Source organism: Pseudomicrostroma glucosiphilum, assembly GCF_003144135.1.
Source record: "Pseudomicrostroma glucosiphilum strain MCA 4718 unplaced genomic scaffold BCV69scaffold_8, whole genome shotgun sequence".
Classification (NCBI taxonomy): Eukaryota; Fungi; Basidiomycota; class Exobasidiomycetes; order Microstromatales; family Microstromataceae; genus Microstroma; species Microstroma glucosiphilum.
Window position 1 is genome coordinate 655,295 of NW_020289920.1, and position 21,141 is coordinate 676,435.

The window sequence follows — 21,141 nt, forward strand, 5'->3', positions numbered from 1 at the left end:
TTCAGCAAATCGCTGAGGACATTTAAACGAAATCTTGCTATTATAAGGCTTGCCGATGCGCTCCATGACTCGCCTTTGAGGCTCTTGTCGAGCTGCTCGCCACTTGCCGCTTTGAACCGATTCACACATCAAGTCTTCCTCATAATACTACTCTTTCGCTTTCATCTTCCACCTCACCTTCACACCCACCTCCAACTTCCCCCCTGCCTTGTGCTCCTGCTCTATAGCCCTGTTTTGATTCTTCATCTTCTTCTCGCTTCGGGTCGCTGGGCGACACCTGCCAGTCCTCTCGTCCCTTGTTTGCTATTCATCTTCTATCCTTCTTTTGACGCTTGCAGTGATCCTGACTGACATTGGTCGACGCCTGTCTCATGCTCTGAAGCTGATTGACGACGCTTGACTCCTATCCTGAGGTTGAGTGAGGCAGACGAGTGTGTCTAGCGCCGGCGGCCGATCGAAACAAGTTCCGCGGCCCCTGTCACGCCCCGCGCCGCGCCTTGGGTGGAGCAGCCGGGGTCGAACGCGGGATGGAAGCTTTACATTTCTCGGCCATTCCTTCCAAGTGCTCCTTCACCCTAAGTTACACCATCCCATCATCGTTATCTTATCATCATCATTACTCGATCATCTGCTCCGTCTATCCCTCTGCTCTGCCGGCTCTGAGCTGTCGCGCTAGCTCGCCTCATTGGCGACGCTGAGTGTTGGCTGGCCCCTCATGGACAATGGAGGAGGTGCCCCACCTCGCTTCCAAGGCAACTTCTTCTCGCAGCCTTCAGCTTCATCAGGATCAGCAGCCGGACCTTCTACCTCATCTACATCCTCCTTTTCGCATCCTCTCTCATCTACTCCTACTCTAACTTATTCAGGGGGGTCGAGAGGAGGACCGGGAGGCAGAGGCGCACGCGCCGGATTTGCGGCTGGAGGTAGGGGTAGCGCTCCTACCCGGGGAGTAGGCGCAAGCAAGCCCTTCGCGAACAAGAGCGTCACGTTCAACAACAATAGTACAGCCAACCCATCCAACCCCAGCACATTTGCCCAGGAAGCCGCTGAGGAGAACGAGGGGGGGGGATCTTCGTCTTTCTCGGCCTTCCACACGGGAGGCAGCAGCGCCTTCGCTGCGCCCATCTCATCTAGCTCATCATCCACTTCGGGATACACTACACCTGTAGCTGATGCTGAGTCTTCAGCTCCTACCTCGACATGGCTGAACCAGGCTGCTGCCCCAAGCCCTGCACCTTCTCATGCTGTTCCGGCCGGAGACAAAGATGGCGCATCCGCGATCTCGGAAGCCGTGGATGTGGATGGCGGCGACGACAGTCGAAAGAAGCGCTTTGCGAGGCCGGCAGGTTCGAATCGATTTCTCGAGATGAAAGCACAGAGGCCGCTCTTGCGGCAAAAGTACATCGATCAAGGCATCCTACCGGATCCGGAGAAACCCCAGCAGCTCTCGGCAGCGACACGCTTCACTGGCAGCTGCATGGAAATGTGCCCTGAATTTGAGCGAGAGGAAAGAGAGTTTCAAGGCGAGGGTGATGAGCTCGAAGTCTATCCCGGGACGACCAAGCTGGACCCAGCGCTGGCTGTCAAGATCTACAGGCGCCCAGCAGCAGGAAGAGAGCTACCTCTACCGGAGGATGTTCGCCCACCTCCCGTTCTCAAGCAGACGCTCGACTATCTTTTCCATACTCTACTACCTTCATCCCCCAACTCGGAGCAGCTATCGCACGTTCAAGGCTTCATCTGGAATCGTACTCGCGCCATTCGTCAAGACTTCATCGTCCAAGGACAGGCTGGCCCTCTCACAATCGAGTGCCACGAGAGGATAGCCAGGTGGCATATCCTCGGACTGCACTGGCGTGGAGGCGGCGTGGACAAGGAAGGTCAGCCGAGAGAGTGGCCTAGTGATCTGGATCCATGGAGCGAACAGCAAGAGCTAGAACAGCTCGCCAAGACATTGACCAGTCTCAACGAGTTCTATGACGATCTTCGAATGTCCACCGGACAGTCTTCGCCCAACGAGGCTGAATTCCGCGCCTACCATCTGATCCTCAACCTCTACGATCCGGAAGTCTTGCGCAACGTCGAGCTGCTGCCGGAGGAGGTCTTCGATGCTCCTATCTTACAGACAGCCATTCGACTTCGAGGTTATGCCCAGAGGTCTAATCGAGGAGGCACCAGCAGAGCCAATGCCCTCAATACGGACGCCCCCATGAACTTCTTCAGTCGCTTCTTCGCCGAGATCAGAGCTGCTGATCAGAGAGTACCGTACTTGCTGGCATGCATGCTCGAGAACAAGTTCGCTCCTATACGAGAAGGAGGACTCAAGGCTCTTTGCTTCAACTACAACAAGGCTCACCGGGGACCATCATTGTCCTTTGTCAAAGAAGCACTTGGAGCAGACACGGAAGAGCAGGTGGAGGAGTGGGCTCAGCTCTGCGGCATCGAGGTGCAGAGGGAAGGTGACAGCGAGCCTGCCCTCAAGCTGAACAAGCAAGTCGAGCTCACAAAGACTCTTCCTCAGTCGTTCTCCCTTTTGGTCGAGTTGAAGAGAGGAAAGTACAATTCGAGGCAGATCATCGACGGTGTTGCTTCGAACGCTGCGCCCTTGCTTTCGAATACGGGACCGACAAACGTTCAGTCGGTGAGCCAAGCTAGGCCTACCAGCCTCAAGCCTGTTTCCTCAGGGTTGGGTAGTGTGAAGCCTCCTCAGCCCGCCAGCACAGTACCTGCTGCCCCTTCATCTGGCTTCTCATTTGGCAGCCAAGCAGCAGCCAAATCTCAGCCTCACACGGGCGCTTTTGCACCAACTCCTGCACTTGCTGCTTCAACGACATCCTCACTCGGCGCCTTCTCTTCGGTCTCATCCCCCAGATTCAATGCCTTTGGGAAGGCTGCTCTACCTAGCAAGACTCAGATGAAAGCGACCGCCTCGCCTTTCCAGCCATCGCAGCCCACGGCGCAGAGCAGTTCTTTCAATGCTCCTTTTGTGGGATTCAAGACCGAAGACGCGAAGATTACCAAAGACAGCAAATCTCTACCTCCTGCTGGACCTCTCGCTGCACCCCCATCTAGCTCATTCGCATCACCTTTGACGACACAACTCGGTGCTTCCAAGCCAACTTCGAGCACCAAGCAGACTTTCTTCTCGTCACCAGCTCTCCCCACAAAATCTTTAGATACCAGCAAGACCGCCACACCGGGCAGTAGCTTTCAATTACCTGCTCCCATCACAAGCACACCTGCAGCAAGCACGCCGACTTCTCTATCTGCACTGGCTAAGGAGCCTCCGCAATTAGCCCTACCGCCTTCCGAGACGGCTTCTGCAGCTGCGGCCAAGGAGGACCAGAGGCGAAAAGAGAAGCGCGAGAAAGTGGTGCAGCGAGCCTTGTCTCAGCTCATAACGGATCAAGCCACATCGGTCGCCAAGCAAGCCCTGCAGAAGGAAGATGGTCGCCGACGCTCGCAAGCTAGGCAGGCCTTCTTGGGCTCCATAAGCGAGAAGCTACTGAGGGGCCTCCAGCAAGACGTGATCGCAAAGATGGCTAGAGATGTCGCTGCAAACGGTCTAGCAGACGAATTTCGAAGGCGGTTCAGTCTGCGATCACACCTTGCCCGCTGGCAGATCAGGCTCGAGCTCCGGGAGGAAAGGGAGAGGCAGAAGGCTCGTCTTGAGGATGTGAGGGCGCAGGTCCTCGAAAAGGGACTACTCGATCAGTCTCTGTCGGCGTCGCGAGGAGGACTCCGTGCGGCGTTGATGCTTCCGGACCTTTCTACCTTGAGCGTCAGTGCGGCGCCGGCTCACCGCTCCTCGAAAATCTTGTCTCAGTCGCGATCCAGCTTTGAAGAAGACGACCAGCTTCGAACATCCTACAACCAGAGCAAAGCGGAACGTTCCCACCTCTGGGAGCAAGGAACCTTCTTCGTTTACATCGCAAGCCACATGGCCTCTCTTATTTCTCGTTGGCGACCATTGGAGATGGGTGCCTGGTCCGTCTTGCTCAGCCTCCCCGACGATGACTCGGCAAGTACATGGCTCAAGCACAAATTTGGCCTTAGCGACGAGCAGCCGCAGAAGACGATTGCTATCGCGCCTGACGTGGATGTTCGGGGAGAGCTGGTAGACGGCCCGGCAGAGGTGGAGCACCGGGACACAGGACTACTCGTGTTCGTCTTGTCAGCCGATCTGGCTGCTGCTGGTCAAGAGGCCGACGATGAACAGGATATTTGGGAACTAGAACAGGAGCGTTTCAGAGCGTTGGAGGAGAGCGAGGCGCTCTCGATTAGCAGGTTCTCGCCGCGGTTGCTCGTCATAGACTGGAGGACTGGAAGCCGAGAGACAGAAGTCAAGACTCGACTCGGACTCGACGCAAGTGCCAAGCCCTTCTGGAAGGACGTCGCGGTCTGCAATCTCGGCGGCGCATCCCAGCCTGATGAGCTTTTTAACTCAGCGGTCGCTACTCTCCTTAACGATGTCTCGTTGCGACCTCGTAAAGTGGGGCCTAGCTTTGCAGAGACTGTCTTGCCTCTGCGTCGACCTTGGAGCAACGCAGCCGTTACGATCGAAGGTCTTGTAGCACGTCTGCCCGCCGAGCTAGCTGCATCGACTAGCGTGGCCCTGGAAATTTTCGCAGCGATGCTCAGTCTGGCCAATCATACTCTGGAAGCGATCTCGCAAGCATCTGATCAAGAATACCCTGGAGGGGATCTCCTGCTGCCAAAGTCCAAGCTTGCCTCCTCCCTACAGATTCATGATAGCCTCAACCCTGCTGCAGCATTGGCACAAGCGAGTCGGGAAGTCATTGATCAATGCGAAGGGGCACACGAAGGGGAAAGCCTCTACCTCAGTCGCGCGCTCATTGGACAAGCCCAGCAGCAAGTCGGCAAGCCCTTCCCAATCGCAGCCCTCTTGGAGAATCTACTGCAGAGCAAGCTCGACCTCGTCGGTGAGAGCTGGATCGCTCGTCCTTTGGCCGAGCAGGCGGATGTTCGAGAGAAGTTGGAAGAGGATGCACGATTTGTTCAGCAGGCTGCGGAAAGCATCGTTGTTCACACGGCCGAGAAGGTGCGAGTGTTACAGGAGCAGCAGGCAAAGGTCCTCAAGGACCTGAGGAAGAAAGAGTTAGAAATGGAGATGGAGATGGAGGTGAACAAGGTGATTCCCAGCAGTGGAAATGAAAAGAAGCGCAGCGCGAGGAGCAGTGCTGGCTCTACTTCCCCCTTTACACCTAGGAAGAGGTCTCGCTCTTTTGGCACTTCCCACCACGGCACAGGCGTCGGTGTCGGTTCTCCTGCCGTACCTGTCTTTGTGGGCACTCCGGACGTACAGAGATTGAGGGGATTGATTGCAAGCGCGAAGGGATTGTTGGCTGGACAGACTGTCTGAGAGGAGAGAGGAGAAACATGTAGCGGAGAGGAATAGCGATGGGAGAATTGGGATCTTGTATTTGTACATAACTTAATATTGCTACTTTGATGTCATCTAAAGAATTTCAACCGAGACAATTTTGTGTGCTTCTCTCCTCCTCCTTCTCCTGAGTGTTTCAAACCTCCTGAATAACAGCTTACTTGTTCAAGCGCTCTTTGATGAACCCCTCCAGCTCCTTGCCACTGAGAATACTGTCCACGACTCCCTTGGCCTTGTGCTCGAATCCAAGACTGCCAAGCAGATCCGGAGAGGTAAAGCTGTTCTCTTTACCCCATACCAAAAAGGCAAAGCACTCGCTATAAGGGTTCTCTTTCCCTCCAATGAATTCATAGAAGTCGTCTCGCGTCTTGAGTAGGCGAGGTTCACCTTGAGCGCTTGGGTGTCCAAGACGCTTTAGCTCCGAAGCGACGGCGGCGAAGTGTTCCCTCCAGGCAAATGGCTTCTTCTCAGCTGGGAAGACAATGTGAGTCTTTTGCTCTCCCGGTTGGAGGTTTTCGAGATGCGAGAGGAGTGCGACGTACGCATCGACTAGGTCGTGAACCCAAACTGCATTCCAGTGGCCCGAAGTGCCCTCGTGCTCGCCTGCCTCTGGTAGAGCGACTGTCCCGCGGTCGATCATGGCCTGTGTGAGCATGGGTGTCTGGATGGAGAGACGCTTCCAAGGTTCTGAACCGATACCGTAGATCAAAGGAGGCATCATGATGGACCCAACGACGTTGTGCTCCTTCTCCTTTGCAGGGTTCAAAAGACGCTTCAGCAGAGGACCATCCACATGGTGGTGGTAGGCCTGCGGGTGGATTCGCTTCAGGAGAGCAGCATCGTCCAGATCTACATCTGAGAGAGTCTTCTCTTCGGTGCTCTTCCCTGCGAAGCCCCGCGCGGAATTGACCAGCTCGTCATTTCCACTCGTCTGGATGTACACGGCTCTTGAGGCATTCTTGGGTCGCGAAGTGAGACCGTCGATGATAGCAAAGGCGCCCTTATCATCATCGGCCGAGGCGGCGTGAATGACAATGTCCGACTTGGCAGCCCATTCGGCAATGACGTCGTGGTCCTCTAAAGAGCCCAGGATGGGACTGATGCCGAGCGAGGAGAGGGAATCGGCTTGCTCTTTGCGGCGAGTGAGAGCATGCAGCTTGAGGTCGGGACGTACCTCCTTGAGCTTCACCAGAAGGGAGCCGCCGATGAGGCCGGGACCTACGAGAAAGAGGGTCTTCTGCGATGACGAGGATGACATGTTGACAGCTCACTTGTGAGTATGATATTGGCGAGAAGTAAGGCGTTCGAGCATGGCGAGGTGAAAGTATAAGTAGTCTCGCACAAAGCGGGGAAATGGTGGCACTCCGCCGGCACGCAGGTGGAGGTTGCATCGGATATAAGGACGGAGATGAGACTGACGTGCTCTCGCTCTCGGGGGTTGATTAAACAGGGTGTCACTGATATAGACGGACAAGTGGCGAACGATTGTGAGGAGAAGTTCTCCGACTTGGCTACCTCTTCTTTGTCGCCTTGACAAAGATATGTGGGATGAGGTCGGCCGTCGTCTGTAAGGGAGGAGAAATGGCGATCGAGTCAGGCTCTTCCCGCGCAGCAAAATCTCATCTCGAGAGCTCTAAATGACTCACCTGAACAGTGGGCCTCTTGACAACGACATCTTCCCAGCAATTGAGGGACTCCATTGAAGCTAGCGTATCTCTGTTGAGCTCACAACCATTCGCCGCAAAGCTCCACAGAGGCGTGATGAGGTCTTGCAGTAACCGAGTGGTAGGGTGCGGTGAAGTGACGTGCTCGATCTGAAGTACGGGAAGTACGGGAAACGGAATGCAGAAGATAAGCAGATATCCTTGTATAGAGCACTCCACTTCGATAGCTTCCTCACCAGAACCAACGTCCCACCGGGTTTCAACAACTCCACGCAGTACTTGAGGTGCTTCTTTGGCTGAGGCATGGAACACAGGCATTGTACCAGGATGAGACTGTCGACCGACTCCTTTGCGATGCCGTATTCAGACCGCAGAAGACTCTTCTCTTGAATGCCCAGAGGGATGACAGTGGTCTTGCGCTGGAAAGAGGGACCGCGAGCTGTGATGGTCTTCTTGAGGACCTTGACGAGGGGTAGGAAAGGTTCCAAGGCGAAGAGCTTCTCGATCTGGTATATAGTATATAGTAAGGTCACAGCCTTTAGCTCAGACATTCACACCCTCGCTCTTCGACTCTGACTGCTCACCTTGTCTTCGTCGTAGTATTTGATCGTCTCTCCACTTCCGGCGCCTACCTCGAGGACTGTGCCATAGGCAAGACTGACAAACTCCTTTTTTGCGTCATACATCATCTTGTCTCCCTCTTTCAATATAGCTGGAGACCCATTGCCCCAGATAGCATCTCTCCATGCCCATGGGCTGAGCAACTTGGAGGGACTGAGTGTAGCGAGCTGCTGCACGATGGAGATGGGCAGGCCATAGAGGAAGATGTAGAATGCGAGGATGACTGGCTTAGACAGGCCCACGATGGCCTCCAGCAGGGTTGGTGAGTGAGGCTGCGATGTTGTGAGCTTGACTTGGGCAGTGCCGGCCATGGTGATTGCGGGATAGCGAGCTGCGTGAGGTTCTCATCCGTATCGTCACGATGAGCACGTCGTGTGGGCGTGGGTGGTAGGCTTCCCGTGCGGGGGAGGCGCGTGGGCGGAGGCTGCGCGCGGTGGGCTGCCTCACTTCCGCAAAGTGCAAAGGCAGCAGCGAGTCAGTTGCAATTCTTCTCGTATTGCAGCATCACCTCGCACAAGACGCCTTGATCGTACCGAGCAACACAACAAGCAGCTTTGGATGCTCCTTGGCTCAGCATTCAAAAGATCCACACGTAGCATACTACCTTCCGTACAGGCTTCGCGATACGTCACACCCATTCGCCGCATAGCAACCCCTCTCACGACCCCTAGCCCCCGCACCATGTCTTCGTCGAGCCCGGCAGCCGGCAAGGACGGCAAGGCTGCTCCTGCTGCCGACCCAGACATGGCCATCGCCACCAGCCAGCCATCAGCCAACGGTGAAGCCGGCGGTGACTTGGTCCCTGGACCAGATGGAACCCTCATGACCAAGACGGCAGCCAAGAAGGCCACCAAGCTGGCAGAGGCAGCTGCCAGGAAAGCTGGAAAGGCCGCCATTGCAAAGGAGAAGACTCCTGCGGCCGCCGCTGCTGGCGGAGAGAGCAAAAAGAAGGAAAAGGCAAAGAAAGAGAAGGAAGCAGAGCCGGAATGGATCAACAATACCGTACCTGGACAGAAGAAGGACCTTTCGCAACCCATGGAGGCGGGCTACAACCCAGACCATGTAGAGGCATCTTGGTATGCTTGGTGGGAGAAGGCAGGCTTCTTCACCCCAAAGGAGCCGTCGGAGAACGACCCATATGACCCAGACAAGACGTTCGTCGTCCCAGCTCCACCTCCCAATGTCACTGGATCGCTGCATATCGGACATGCTCTGACCATCTCAATTCAAGATACGCTCATTCGCTACTACAGGATGAAGGGATACAGAACCCTCTTCGTTCCCGGCTACGACCACGCCGGTATCGCCACCCAGGCTGTCGTAGAGAAGCGTATTGCCAAGCTCGAAGGCAAGTCGCGATACGACTATGGCCGTGAGAAGTTCATCGAGAAGGTCTTTGAGTGGAAAGAGGACTACCAAGCTAGGATCTCGAACCAGATGAGGCGGTTAGGAGCAAGTTACGATTTCACCAGGGAAGCTTTCACGATGGATGAGACACGATCAGCTGCCGTCATCGAGACATTCTGCAAGCTGCACGAAGATGGAATCATCTACCGAGCAAACCGTCTGGTCAACTGGTGCTGCAAGCTCAACACCACATTGTCCAACCTGGAGGTCGACCAGAAGGAGCTCAAGGGACGGACATTGCTGAACGTCCCAGGCTACGATGCAAATGAGCGGGTAGAGTTCGGTGTCATCGTCAGCTTCGCATACAGGATCAAGGATTCGGCTGAGGGCGAGAAGATCATCATCGCAACCACTCGTCCGGAGACGATGCTGGGAGATACTGCCATTGCCGTCCACCCCAAGGACCCTCGTTACACACATCTGCACGGCAAATTCGCCGAACACCCCTTCTTGCCCGACCGAAAGATCCCCATCATCACCGATGACCAAGCTGTTGATATGGAGTTCGGAACAGGAGCAGTGAAGATTACCCCTGCCCACGATCCCAACGATTACGAGGTTGGTGTACGACACAAGCTAGAGTTCATCAACATCCTCAATGAAGATGGAACGCTCAATGATGAAGCTGGAGAGTTCAAGGGTCAGAAGCGCTTCCACGCACGTAGGACCGTTGTTGAGGCTCTGAAGAAGGAGGGCCTCTACGTCGAGACGAAGGACAACCCTATGATGATCCCTGTCTGCTCAAGGTCAGGAGATGTCGTCGAGCCTTTCATCAAGCCGCAGTGGTGGGTCTCCTCGCGCCCTCTGGCCGACAAGGCCGTCGCTAAGGTCAGGGAACAGAACATGGTCATTGTGCCAAAAACTACCGAGAACGAATTCTTCAGGTGGATGGAGGTGATCACCGACTGGTGCATCTCTCGTCAGCTCTGGTGGGGTCATCGAGTGCCAGCTTACTTTGTCAATGTTGAAGGCAGAGCACAGGACAAGGATGACCCGGCAGCCAGTGGCAATTGGGTTGTTGGCAGGAACGAGGCCGAGGCTCACGAGAGGGCGAAGGTCATTGCGGCTGGCCAACCTTACACCTTGGAGCAGGACGAAGACGTCCTTGACACATGGTTCTCGTCCGGTTTGTGGCCATTCAGTATCATGGGCTGGCCGGGCAAGACGGACGATATGAAGCACTTCTACCCCAATGCCCTCCTCGAGACGGGATGGGACATTCTGTTCTTCTGGGTCGCTCGAATGGTCATGCTGGGTGTATACCTGACGGATTCGATTCCTTTCAAGGAGGTCTTCTGCCACGCAATGGTGCGAGACGCTCATGGTCGCAAGATGTCAAAGTCGCTCGGTAACGTCGTCGACCCTCTGGATGTCATCGCAGGTATCGAGCTCGAGGGTCTCCATGCCAAGCTTCTAGAGGGCAATCTGGGCGACGAGGAGGTCAAGAAGGCTGCTGCTGGTCAGAAGAAGGACTATCCCAAGGGTGTCCCTCAGTGCGGTACCGACGCCCTGCGTTTCGCTCTGTGCGCCTACACTTCTGCCGGACGTGACATCAACCTGGACATCATGCGAGTGGAAGGCTACCGCAAGTTCTGCAACAAGCTCTGGAACGCTACCAAGTTCGCCCTTGCCAAGCTGGAAGGAGGTTTCCAGCCACCTTCGGAGAACAAGCCTACGGGCTCCGAATCTCTCGTAGAGAAGTGGATTCTGCACAGATTGGACGTGGCTGCTGCCGAGGTGAACGCAGGTCTGATGTCACGCAACTTTATGAATGCCACTTCGGCCGCGTACAACTTCTGGCTGTACGAGCTCTGCGACGTCTACATTGAGGCGATCAAGCCCATTACGGATGCCGGTAGCGAAGAGCGCGCCAGGGCCTCTGCACAGGCTACCCTTTACACATGTCTGGACGAAGGATTGAAGTTGCTTCACCCCTTTATGCCCTATGTGACTGAAGAGCTATGGCAACGACTCCCTCGTCGTCCATCGGAGAAGCACGAGTCCATCTGTCTCACCTCCTTCCCCGAAGCTATGCCAGAGCGCAACGACGCCAAGTCCGATGGTCAATTCGACCAAGTCTTTGCAGCCGTGAAAGCCATCCGTTCCCTTGCTGCCGACTATGCAATCCAGTCGAACATTCAAGCATTCCTAGAGACGAGCGATAGCGCTACCTCGCAACTTCTCTCTTCGCAAAAGGAGGTAGTACACACCCTCGTCAAGGGTTGCACATCCGTCGAAGTCACCTCCTCTTCCTCCATCCCAGACGGATGCGTCTTTCAAACCCTCTCTGCCACTACCAATGTTCACATCCTCGCAAGAGGAGTCATTGATGTGGCAAAGGAACTTTCCAAGTTGGATAAGAAGCTACAACTGAATGAAGTGGCCATTAAAAAGGAGGAGACGATGCAGAGTAAACCAGAGTTTGGAAAGATGCCGGAGAAGGTTAGGGAGCAGAGCGAGATCAAGGTCAAGGACCTCAAGGCTGAGAGGCAGGCATTGGAAGTTGCGAAGCAGAACTTTGCTAGGATTGGAGGGGATGCTTAGAGTCAGGAGGAAGAATTTCGAGGACCTGATTCACTATGCTATGCTACGCTGAGAATGCAATGGTATGAACTTTCTAGATATGAAGTATGCTGCGATGTGTCATCTATGCTCTGTATGTGATGGTCGCGACAGATCTACGAAATTCCATCTACTCTCGTCCCTCTGCTAAGCGCTTCCCAGCCCTATCAATCATACCCTCCTCTAAACAAAGGTCGATTGCCACCCCCACTCCCTTTTCCACTCCCATTCGTCGTTACCCCACTTCTAAGCACACGACCACTCTCACTCTTACTCTTGTTCTTATTCTTACTCATCGCCTTTTGAAAATCTTCTGCCGTTGCAAAAGAAAAATCGTCGTCCGCACCCCGACTTCCACCAGCATTATCGGTAGAAAAAGGTCCAAAGCGAGGCTCACCAGAACGCTGAGGTGGTCCACCCTTGTACTCTTTGCTCCCTGATTGAGTAGCAGTAGCAGCAGCAGCATTAATAGCAGCGCCTTGGGAGCGGGCAGCTTCCTTTGCGGTCTTCAGCTGGGCCGCTTGGGCTTTATCGCGCATACTTTGGGCCTGCCGGGAAGTCAAGGGTGTTGGAGGCTGCTGCTGCTGCATTTGCTGCTGCTGATGTTGTTGCTCCAGCTGCTGCTGCTCTTGACGTCCTAGCTCCAGCTTGGCTGCAATGCTCGCGTCTCTGATCATCGTCTTGTTCTTGCTCTTGGCATCCGCCTTGGTCTGAGCCTTGGTATTGGTCTTACCATTGGCTTTAGCATTGGTTGCTGCCGTAGCGCCTTTAGACTGCTCTGCAGCCTTCGCCTCTGACTTCCTCGCCTTTCGACGAGCAGTCTTCTGGCGAGCCTTCTCCTGCTTCGCTTCTATCTCTGCAGCATCCAGCTGTGGCTTTGCAGTAGTCTTTGCAGCCTTTGCAGGCGCGGCGGCCTTAGTAGCTTTCTGAGTCGACTTGGGCGAACCAGCTTTGGCAGATGACTTAGCTACTGCCTTCTTCGATGGCTGAGGGTCCGCCGCTGCCTTCTTCTTCTTCGACGCCGGCGCTGGCGGCTTGACATTTGCCTCCTTCAGTCTTGAAGCCTCCCTGTTCTTTGCGGTAGCCTGAAGCTTCCGTTCAACCTCCCTGTTCCTTGCGGCAGCCTCGAGCTTCTGACGCTCTGGTTTGCTCAACTTCTTGCCATTACGATCGATGAGCTTTGCACCGCGGTAGGTATACCCGCGCGACTTGAGATCTTGCTCTATGCGAAGATTGGCAGCAGCCTGCTTCTCCAGAGCTTTGATCAGCTTCTTCTCCTTCTTCGACTTCTTCTTGGGAGGTGGAGTGTCAGCTTGAGGAGTTTCATTGAGCGCGAGGCCGGCTTCGTGGAGATTGTGCCACTCAAAGTCTTCGTCGATGTCAGATCCTTCAGGCGCCCGTCTCTTTCTAGAAGCGCTGATGGACAGGTCGATGGGACTCTCTTCTCGACTCTCGACCGCCGCCGCCTTGCCTGTGCCCTTCGTTGTGCCGTCTCCGTTTGCGATCCCGTTCGCGGTGCCCATCATCGTGGTCCTGGAAGCTGATGCGGTCTGCGAGACTCCTGTGGTCTGGAACGAGGTGGGAGTCATGGGTCAGAGATGAAGAGAGAAGGAAAAGAGAGAAAAGAGGCAGTGTCGGCGACGATGCGCTGCGCTAGTATGTAAAGGCAACTTTGACTCTACTCACGTTCTGGAGCTCTAGGTGAATCATCTACTCCGCCGTATCGCTTGCGGTCCCTATCCCTCTGACGATCCTTGTCCCGCTGAGCTCGACTACTCTTCTCCTCTCGACGATCTCTCTCGGCTCTGCCTCTGATGCTCTTGGGAGCACGGGCGAAGACGCCGTCTACGTAATCTTCAAGACTTTGCCCGCCCCTTGCTCCTCCTCGACTCGATCCAGCAGCGCCTCCGAAGAAGTGCATAGAGGCATTTGGGCCCACAGAGACATCGTACATGTCTGCTACAGGATGGGCTGCCTCTGGCATCGGCGGAGGTGCTAGCTTGTGGGCAAAGGGGCCAGAAAGAGAGATGAATTCGCTGAAGATCGAGGGCTCGCCATTCCTTGCATAGGCTCGGCGTGGTAGAGGACAGTCGTCGCCCCAGTGAGTCCCTCGAGCGGTGCAATTGTAGCACCACTGCACCTGGAGGTCAGAACGGAGGGGAGAGAATGAGTAGAGGGTCATACGATCTCTTCACTCCACTCGGCTACTCACCGCTGGATCCCAGTCCGGACTTGGACCGCCTCCACGAGCGCCCATGTAGCTTGACTCTCCGTCCTCACTGTCCGTATCCATGTCACTGTCGGCCTCTTTGCGCCTCTTCCTACTCCTCCCAGTGTAGTGATCTGGATCCCGATCTTCTTCCTCTGCGCGAAGACTGGCATACTTGCGAGCTCGGAACTCCTCCCACTGGTCCTCGTCAACGTAGGTATAGATTCTCCAGTATGTGGGACAGTTGCGCTCGGTATGGTTCGAGGAGCCACATCGGCGACAGGATACTTCGCCACGAGCTGTAGGTCGAGATTTGCAATCGGCGACTCTGTGACCTCGCTGACCACAGCGGAAGCAGGAGATGCCTACAGGACAGCTGCGAGTGTTGTGCTCGTCCATTGCCCCGCAAGAAGCACACTGAGCGAGGCAGGAAGATGCAATGCCGGAGACTTATCAGTTCTCCTCCCATGATGACCACGGCGGTGCTCTCTCGTATCCTCCACTCACCGATATATGCGAGCATTCCTTCTTGACATGTCCCTTCTCTCCGCAGATCTCACATTCCTTGAATTGCTTCCTCTCCTCTGCCTTGGCTGCATCATAGTATCGTGACACGCTAGCATCTCCATCCATCTGTGTGAAATCGCCAAGATGGCCCTGGATCTCCGAGTCCTCCTCCTCCTCCTCATCTTCCTCGTCTGCCTCCTGCTGCTGGCCGGGAGATCGAGGAGCGGGAGCGGATACGTGGTCTGGTAATAACAGACGACTTGTGTCTGCTTGTGGTGGCGGGGAAGGTGTTGACGAGCTCGCACCGGCAGCGATGGGTGGCGGTCTGCCTTCTAGGAGCTGATCTGTGTCTCCCTGCACGTCTATGGTGAAGGGCAAGGGAGAGTCCTCCCGGCTGCCTCCCGCTCTCCTTTTGCCAGAAGACGAGGAGGCATCGAGCTGGTGGGCATCCCCTGCGGCCCAATCATATGGACCATCGTCTCCTGGACGATAGGCCATCCTGCAGGCCGAGTCGTGGGCTGGGAAGTGATGGGTACTGAACGGGATTGGCAGAGGCAGACGCGGGAGGAAGCAACGTACGCCTGTGAGAAAATTTGGTGGTGAGCCCTGCGTGTGTGGAGCAGAGGCGCAATCAGCCAATCAGGACCCCGTACGCAGAGGAATTCAATGGCACGATGTAAAACGAGTCTTGGCCCATGAGAGATGACCATGGATACCAGCGTTGAGTCGCATCATCACAGTCACTGTCTTCACCTTGCACCCGCCATGTTGTCAAGCAAGTCGAAGGCGGCGGCGCGAGAAGGGCTGACTCCCGGTCTCGCCATTGCGCTTGCCTTGCACGGACGATGGTCAGGAACGTGCGTGAGCCGCCGTGACACCTTCGATGCAGGTCGTATCCGTCCGATCCTCGTCTTCGACGGCGGAAGGCTGGTGTGTATCCCTACAGCTGAATTGGTCAAGACCAAGAAGAAAGGTGACCCCGGGGCACACACTCGGGCAAACGAAGGAGAGGGCGGCCATTAGCACCCTTTCTTTGAGCGGCTGCCGCAAGCACATTGCAGGTCACTGAGCAACGACGACATGGAGACGTACAAGGGGCTTGCCTTGCTCGACCTCAAGAAGGGTAAGTACAAACGCCGCCAGTGCTAGCATCACTTGTACTGCTCGACACTTGACGTTCGGGAGGTGCTCATTTCACCATCCTCTTACTGTCCCTCAGAATGTCGACTAAGCTCCATTTTCCCCATCGAAACTCGTCTTCTGTACTCAGTCGTATCCCTTCGGATCTTCTTCCTTCGTCTTGTAATCACATTCGATCGTAGAATTGGCAAAAAGCACGTCTACGGTACCGAATGTACGATGCAGCGTGAGGCCGTGCGCGGAGGAATCGGCCGAAAGCCGATTGCGAAGAAGCGAGACGAGTGGAGCAACGGCCCATTGCACCCACATCTCACCTGCCATTACCAAGCTCACCTCGACCGCTACGAGACAATACGAGTGACGATGGCAAGTCTCAGGTGCTCAAGCTTGCGAAAGCTGGTGCTTCAGAATAGCAGCAAGTCAAGTCTGCCCAACTACTTCTCTCCTGGCCCATCGCTGGCACGCACGTTCGCCTCCTCGTCCTCCTCGTCCTCCACCTCTACCTCCCCTGCTTCTTCTTCTTCCTCCTCGACGCTTCCGCCAGTATACGTCTCTCACATCCCCTACCGCGTCCCCTACTCTCTCGGTCTCGCTTTACAAGAAGCCATCTACGCCCTGCGCGGCGAGCCCGAAGTCCTCCTTCTCCTCGAGCACACACCGGTATACACCGAAGGCAGGCGAGGAGCGCAAGACGATGGGAGCACAGCTGCTGCCGAAGCTCAAGCAGAGTTGGAGCGACAGACGGGACAGAGGTTGAGGGAGCTTGGAGCGGATTATCATGTCACCAAAAGGGGTGGACTGATCACTTACCATGGACCTGGACAGTTGGTCGGGTATCCTATTCTGCGCCTGAGCAATATGAATGTGAGTCTCGGCAGGAGACCATGAGAGATGCTTCGGCTTCGGCTCCTGACTGACCATTCATCCTTGATACGGTTCACTCTGCAGCTCTCCAACCGATGCTACGTAGACCGGTTGCAAGACTCTCTCTCCTCCCTCCTCCAATCGCACTACACCCTCCCAACCGTCCCTCCCCCAGATGGCAACACGGGCGTCTGGTCCACTCCCGACCTTAAGATTGTCTCCATCGGTGTTCAAGTCCGTCACCGTATCTCCTCTCACGGATTCGCACTCAATGTCAGTACCGAGGTACTTCCCTGGTTCAGAAGAATTGTCGCGTGTGGAATTCAAGGAAAGGGAATGACTTGCATGCAGAGTGAGATGGCGAGGAGGATTGGAGAGGAGGAGATGCAGCGGCCTGATCGTGGAGCGAGTGAGAGAGAAGGGGAGCGGATGCAAGAAGCTGGTTTCGAAAAGGGGGGAGGAGGAGTGATCAAGGATGGACTAGAGGGGAGGCAAGAGGTGGGAGAAGCCCCACTTGGACCAGAGGCGAAGATGCTTACGGTGCAGTCTGTTGCGCCCCAAGTCGCAAAGGCCCTCGGCAAGACGTTCAAGCGAGAGCTGGTCCAGGCGGATGAGGAGCTACTGAGGTACGAAGCAGACGCTGATGGTGTACTCACAAGGTGTTGGCTGCAAGGCAAAGAAGTAAAAGCGGAGACAGTGTAATATAGCAGCGAGATCTCAGTATCAGTCAAGCATGTAGAAGAAGTGATGATGTTCAGAAGACCACGTGTGAAAGGTGACGAGCTGACAGAGAGACGGAGCAGAGGTGAGAAGGAGACAGATCAAAGATCTCAGTCCTCCTGCGAAGCCATGATAGCATCTCGAATGATCGGTCGACTCTTGAGCAGCGCTTCACCCTTGGCCATAGCAGCCGCCTGGCGTCTCGCTGCTCCGTCTTGTAAGATGAATTTCGACGGACTGCCGCTCGTTTTGACCAGCTCCTGAGAATGATCGGGAGAGGGCGGCTGCTGCTCTTTGTCTTCTTCGCTCAGTTGCTGCTGCTGACTTCCAGGAAGTGAGCGCTCCTTGCGCTTGCCCAGCACCCGGCTCGGCACTGGCCCCTGGGACGCCTCAAGTTGGTCGATGGAGTCGTCATCTCCTTCGTAGTCGACCACCTTGTTGCCCTTCTGGCTACTTTGTGAGAGCGGCTGAATCTCCTCCAGGGGCATCGCACTGTTGTGGTTCTCTTGGCTGCTGCGAGGAGAGGCAGACGCAAATCCTCGAGCTGCTGGGCCGCTAGAGAGCCCTTCATCGCCCTCCTCGTCCTTGACCAGCGCCGTCTTCTTGCTCTGTTGCACTTTGCGATCCACCTCTTGACTCAGGGCAGGCGGAATGGCTCTACCTGGCGCCATCGAAGCGATCGGATGCATGTCCAATGCTCCCTTTGGAAGCTTCTGAATGCAGCCCTGCTCTCTCATCAGACCAAAGAAGTCCTCGAGCAGAGGAGCAGCGCTGAGCGTCTTTTGTGAACCAACAATGACGACTTTACGCTGTGCTCTAGTCAAGGCGACATTGATTCGCCTCCAGTCGTTGAGGAGCTCACCGACTCCTCGAGCTCCCAAGTCATTGGAACGCACGAGAGAGATGAGGACCACTGGCTTGTCTCGACCTTGAGATCGATCGGCAGTCAAGATCTCAATCTCCACACCCGCTCCAGCACCGCCCTCCCGTTCCAATTCGCGCTTGATGGCAGCAGCGCTTTGGCGGGAAGTCGTGACTGCTTGAGCAAGTCGAGGGGAGAGCAGGAGATTTTGGAGTAGCTTGAGCTGCTGACGGTAGGGGGTGATGACGGCTATATCGCCTGCTGGTACGCCTCCTAATACAAGTGATCTTGCCAGCTGCTGTATCACCCCTGCTTCCACGCTGTTCTGAACCATCCTCCCCCGCCGCGTCTCTGTACCCGGCACGTCGTCGGTGTCGACAAAGACGGCTGTGCACGATGGATCCAGCAGCTGTTCAAGCCAGCAGTGCTCTGGTCTCCCATCTGCACCAGCCTCCTTCGTACAGGGAGGAGGTGTGGCAGTGCTATCAGAGCCCGGGAGGGATCTCTGCGACGACGGAGTCGCTTTTGCGTGGAGAAGAGCGATGGCACGCTGGTGATGAGGTAGATGCAATACTTGCTTGGCTACCTCTTCGTTGCCGCACTTGAGAAGCCCATCATAGATCAGATGATTACTGAGCATCATGATCGTCTCATTCATACGGTATTGGCGGGTGAGGTACACGACCGCCTCGTTGTGGGCGTCACTCAGTCGCTTGAAGAGACTGATGTCGAGCCCTCCCGACCGAGCTGTGGTATTGCGGACGAGAGGCGGCAGCTGGAAGTGGTCTCCAACGAGAACAAACTTGTCGGCAAAGCGAAGAGGACCCAAGCAAGTCGGCAAAGTGATTTGACTAGCTTCATCGACGATGCAGTAGTCGAACTTGCGTCGGGCAAAAGTAGCGTGGCCCGTCGAGAGACAAGTAGTGGCAATGACGTTCGGGGTGTTCAGAACCATGTCAAGCTCTTCGACTGAGGAGACCTTCGGTAAAGTATGGCCTTGCAGGTCGTTGTGGACTCTATCGACATTTCCGAGGCGAAGCAGACGGACCTCAGGAACGTCGAGCAGCTTCCGCAGAATGGTATCGACCGCAGAGTGGGTGTAGCTAGCCAGCAAGATCGTCTTACCTCGCGTGACAAGGAGCTTGATGAGTTCTGCGATTGTCGTCGTCTTTCCCGTTCCAGGCATTCCGAGGATAAGCGAGTAGTCCTCCGCCGCAAGGACACGGCGCATGGCTGCTCGCTGATCTTCATTGAGATGGTATGGGAGATCTTCGTCCCTCAGCTGCACGGAATCATCAAATCGCGGGGCCTCGAGATCGACGATCAATTCGCGGTGACGGTGGTCTCTCTCGCTCGTAGAGAAGAAGAGGCGAGAGAGCTGGAATCTGATCTTGGCCATACCATCGGAATACTCGTCACGGTCGATTCGGAACGTGATGTCCAGGTTGCTTACATCGCCAGGGTCTTTGCCTTGCTCCACAGCTGCCCTTTCCAAGATGGCATCCAAGTGATGGTCGATACCGATGGTGACGAAATTGGAAGAGACTTCGACGATGTAGCCCTGGGCGACAGAGAACATGCCAGGCTCAATACTAATGACGCAGGGGTCGCCTGCGCTGATCGATCCACCCAAGAGCATCTGGCCAGGGGAACCCGCCATGGGTTTGCGCACAAAGCGATACGTGTGAGAGTGAACCTCGCCACTTCCTGTCCCAGCTCCAATGTCCGGCTGCCTTGGCTCCATAATCATAGTGGCAAAGCATCTGCCCACTTCCTCGCGAGCTGCAGCCGTGAGTGTCCAGAGTTCGCGTTTGAACTTGACCATGTCTTCCTCTTCCAGACTCAGCAGTCGTTCCCATTTCTGGTAAAATGCAGCCTGAGATGGCGTCAGGTGCGAAGTGATCCGAGAGTAAAGCTGGCTGATCTCGCTGGGATTCTCTTCATCCTCGACGATCCTATCGATCGTTCTGCGATAGAGCATGCAGCCGTCTTGTACGAAGCATCTGTTGCACTCCCTCTCGTTGTCGATGGTAGGAGGCAGCGCAGTGTTGCCCTCGTCCGCCTCTTCAAGCTCTTCAGTAGCGTCGCCACCGTTGGCGCGAGCTCGAGCGATGCGACGCTGGTCACCTATCTCTTCTTCATCCTTGCTATCTCTCTTCATCCAGAAGGCTAGCTCATTCCTTCCGACGATCAGCCCTCGAACCTCGTTTCTTGTTCTTCGCACTCGGTGCATATCACCGCTTCGAGTATAGTAAAGCAGACCAGAATCGACGTTGGTGCCGTAGCGATCGCTCATCATCAAGGTGTAAAGCATCGTCTGTGCTCGATGCTCGAGAGCGTCTACGCTTCTGCCAGTCTTGATCTCCATCGGCATGATCGACGAGTATCGATTCATTGCCGACCGCCTCACAGGACCAGTAGTAGGAGTGGATTGGGTTCGGCGGTAGAAAGAACCACCCTGAGCTCCCCTTTGCGGTCCTTGCTGAATGCTTGGTCCGGTGCCCGCTCTTTGTTGCTGACCTGGAACAAAGTGGTTGCCACCTCGCCAGGCCGGCCTCTCGACCTCGGTCTCTTGTAGCTCGACCTCAACGCTGACATCCATCTTGCCCTTCAATCCGTACATGGGCGACCAGATCTCTTCTTCCACATCGAAGACATGGGTCACCCTGGCCAGCGTCGGCACTGTCGTACGCGAGTCAAGGACTGTTGCATCCTCCTTGAATGCGCTTGCAGTCTCAAGCATCCCATTGACCCCTCTGAAAAGACCCTGCAAAGCATCAGCTGAATTGCCATTCTCGGCTCTCGTGACCGCTAATGTGTCTTCGAGATATCTCTTGCTAAATTCGCCGAAGGGTCGGCAGAGATCGAGAAGCTTAGCTTCTGCCGCTGAGGTCTCCATACCACAGCAAAGGAGGCCGTCGAGATTGTGCAGCACCTGCAATTTGACCTGCTTTACCAAAAATGGCAGAGAAAAGTTCGTCCTGCCTGGACCATACCAATGGAGTGGGAATGGCATGTCGAAGAACGGTTGCAGGCTTGTCTCGTCAAAGTCGGGCACCAGGGAGTCATCAAGCAAGCCTTGACCCGTGAGGCAGGCTTGCAGAACCTCGTGAAGCATGCATCCCATGACAAGAGCTTCACTCATCTTGTCCGCCGCACCGGTGCCGCTGATGCGGCCTCG

General features: G+C 55.5%; 6 protein-coding genes across 6 annotated transcripts; 3 read left to right on the plus strand and 3 right to left on the minus strand.

Moving 5' to 3' along the window:
- Window positions 1–555: 555 nt before the first annotated feature.
- On the plus strand, window positions 556–5,745 carry BCV69DRAFT_283311 (hypothetical protein). The gene has a single exon (XM_025492660.1). It carries the CDS (start codon window positions 716–718, stop codon window positions 5,381–5,383), a length of 4,668 nt encoding a protein of 1,555 aa, XP_025347589.1. The 5' UTR covers window positions 556–715; the 3' UTR covers window positions 5,384–5,745.
- On the minus strand, window positions 5,473–7,046 carry BCV69DRAFT_209613 (hypothetical protein). Its single transcript, XM_025489739.1, has one exon. It carries the CDS (start codon window positions 6,660–6,662, stop codon window positions 5,562–5,564), a length of 1,101 nt encoding a protein of 366 aa, XP_025347590.1. The 5' UTR covers window positions 6,663–7,046; the 3' UTR covers window positions 5,473–5,561.
- Window positions 6,916–8,000, minus strand: BCV69DRAFT_299558 (hypothetical protein; the record flags this gene model as incomplete). The annotated part of the gene is made up of 4 exons (XM_025494345.1): window positions 6,916–6,969; window positions 7,051–7,218; window positions 7,305–7,574; window positions 7,653–8,000. The coding sequence occupies 4 exons, from the start codon at window positions 7,998–8,000 to the stop codon at window positions 6,916–6,918; spliced, it is 840 nt and encodes a 279-aa protein (XP_025347591.1).
- A 190-nt stretch (window positions 8,001–8,190) lies between these two features.
- BCV69DRAFT_283313 (putative VAS1-valyl-tRNA synthetase) lies at window positions 8,191–11,737 on the plus strand. The gene has a single exon (XM_025492661.1). It carries the CDS (start codon window positions 8,371–8,373, stop codon window positions 11,638–11,640), a length of 3,270 nt encoding a protein of 1,089 aa, XP_025347592.1. The 5' UTR covers window positions 8,191–8,370; the 3' UTR covers window positions 11,641–11,737.
- A 209-nt stretch (window positions 11,738–11,946) lies between these two features.
- Window positions 11,947–14,927, minus strand: BCV69DRAFT_294132 (hypothetical protein; the record flags this gene model as incomplete). Its single annotated transcript, XM_025493863.1, has 5 exons — window positions 14,375–14,927; window positions 13,871–14,284; window positions 13,345–13,798; window positions 12,085–13,219; window positions 11,947–11,971 (listed from the first exon to the last, which is right to left on the minus strand). Exons 1-5 carry the CDS (start codon window positions 14,870–14,872, stop codon window positions 11,947–11,949), a joined length of 2,526 nt encoding a protein of 841 aa, XP_025347593.1. The 5' UTR covers window positions 14,873–14,927.
- A 950-nt stretch (window positions 14,928–15,877) lies between these two features.
- BCV69DRAFT_249555 (hypothetical protein) lies at window positions 15,878–17,080 on the plus strand (the record flags this gene model as incomplete). Its single annotated transcript, XM_025490342.1, has 2 exons — window positions 15,878–16,378; window positions 16,463–17,080. The coding sequence occupies 2 exons, from the start codon at window positions 15,878–15,880 to the stop codon at window positions 17,078–17,080; spliced, it is 1,119 nt and encodes a 372-aa protein (XP_025347594.1).
- Between the last annotated feature and the right edge of the window lie 4,061 nt (window positions 17,081–21,141).